This window comes from Brassica oleracea, unplaced genomic scaffold, assembly GCF_000695525.1.
Source record: "Brassica oleracea var. oleracea cultivar TO1000 unplaced genomic scaffold, BOL UnpScaffold01006, whole genome shotgun sequence".
Classification (NCBI taxonomy): Eukaryota; Viridiplantae; Streptophyta; class Magnoliopsida; order Brassicales; family Brassicaceae; genus Brassica; species Brassica oleracea.
In genome coordinates this window covers 28,259-30,235 of record NW_013617584.1, presented here as the reverse complement: position 1 = coordinate 30,235, position 1,977 = coordinate 28,259, and the positions used below count along the sequence as shown (strand labels likewise).

At 34.0% G+C, this 1,977-nt stretch overlaps 1 protein-coding gene across 1 annotated transcript in view; it reads left to right on the top strand.

The window, feature by feature from the left end:
- Positions 1-1,337: 1,337 nt before the first annotated feature.
- The window catches only part of LOC106320668 (acyl-CoA-binding protein-like), a 10,072-nt gene continuing 9,432 nt past the window's right edge, over positions 1,338-1,977 (top strand). Inside the window, exon 1 of the mRNA XM_013759034.1 lies at positions 1,338-1,430. Coding sequence (XP_013614488.1) covers positions 1,419-1,430 — 12 coding nt within the window. The 5' untranslated portion in view covers positions 1,338-1,418. The remainder of the gene's footprint in view (positions 1,431-1,977) is intronic.

The window sequence follows — 1,977 nt, the reverse complement described above, 5'->3', positions numbered from 1 at the left end:
TACTCGTCGGAAAAGGCATTGAGTAGTAGTTGCTCTAAACCATTGTAATCTAGATAAGAGTGGTAGGCACAAGTGTGTGTTGGATACCATATAGAAATTGTAGGTTACGGCCTTTTCTAATGAATGGTTTCTGGACGTAGTCCCGGATATGTAGGAAACGAACCCCGTTAACAAATCTCTATGTGTTCTTTACTTTATGCTCATACATATTCTATATGCACTCGAACACATAGATCTAGCCACAAATTGCATGCATAGCTTACTCACTAAATTAGATTAGTCACCAAGTTTACTTAGCTTAAGCCATTTGTCACAAATAGACTTAGCTTAGTTATCAACTTTAGTAAAACGTTTTTCCATCATTTTACTCAACTCATGGACTTGCAAATCTGATGGACTTTCTCCTTATAAAATATAACATTTACTTCGCATTAGATTAGATTTTTTTACTCAATCTAATAGGCTTCTAATAATCTATTCACGTCTACTTAATTTTTACTCAACCCAAAAAGCTTGCAAAAATAGTTCTACCAATATATTCAGTGATGTTAGATTAAGTGACATATTCTCTACGATGCGAATGCATCTTATTTCGTTTCAAGATATCAAATACTGGTTAGACTAAATCATTCGTACCTTGTTGACTCGTCCAGCATACTTTTTGGTTAGTAGTCCGTCGAGCATGAGATTGGATTTGAACCATCTCTTTCATCGTTAAATTTTTTCTCAGCGGATCGTACGTGTTTATAAATTTATTTTGAACCTAAGAATGAATTGATATTTTTCAAACTTGATCGAATATTGATAGAGATACGAAGCTTATTTTCAACAATAACTAATATTTTCTCACGGACTCAATTTCAAGAAGTTATGCCTTGGTATATTTCGTTTAAATGGAGAAGGAACATGATCGTAGAGAAAAAAAACACATGACATGTTTGCCTTGTGCCCACGTTGATCGGGATAAGCTAATCGGCGAGGTTCGTGGGTCCACGTGCACAGTAAAAGTTTATTTTTTTCTCTTTAAAAATACTAATATAAAATTTAGAAGGACAATTCTTAATAATAAAGTTTTTATGATTAAAGTAACATTCAAAAAAAAAATGATCCAGTTACAAAAAAAAATGACAAAAATAGATTTTTTTATTTTTAATATTGTTTTCGTTTTTAAAAATTTGAAATCTTTTTAACTCTGAACCATAAGTCTAAATTAGTTAATCCTAAGATAAAAATGCCTTTTAAAAAAAAAAATTTTGTCAGTTTTTTTGCAAAAATCTATGTTCTTTACAAATTAAAAAATATATTTGAGAGCGCGAGTCGCCAATATATATACCGCACCACGCGTAGTCCTCGTCTTCTCCGTCTTATTACACCGATCTTTTTCCGTTGTTATATCAAACTTCCGACGTCTTATCATCATGGGTTTGAAGGTACGATTGATCAGTTTGGACCAATTTAGGTTTTGGTTTCATATTGGGATCTACTGTTTGCTTAATTATCATTTCAGATGTGATCAGACAAAGAATGTAATCGATCTTACCTGTTAAGTGATCTCGAATCCTCGATTGAATCCTCGATTTTTCTGTGTAACTGTGAAACTGTTTGCTCAACAGATTTGGGCTGCGAAATTTTTTTCTCCTGTTAAGCTTATCGTGGAACCGAAATTCGCACTGTCGATTTCCGTTTAAATTAGGAAAGTTAGGAAAAACCCTAATTTCCCAGAGGTCTCGGATATCTGTTAAACCACACGCCAATCAATCAGAACACGCAAGTAAAGACGAAAAGAAATAAGAAATCGTAAAAGAGAGCGAAAGGAGTTTTATTCTGAATTCGCATATGAGCGTTACAACAAGGTAGAAGCCTCGGCTATGAGAGCTGTCGGCGAGATTCCTAGTTCTAACAACCTAAGACTGCAAAACCTAGTTGAGTCGCAGCTCGAAATAACAAAAACGGAAAGTTGCCTAATTGCTCTAAGTG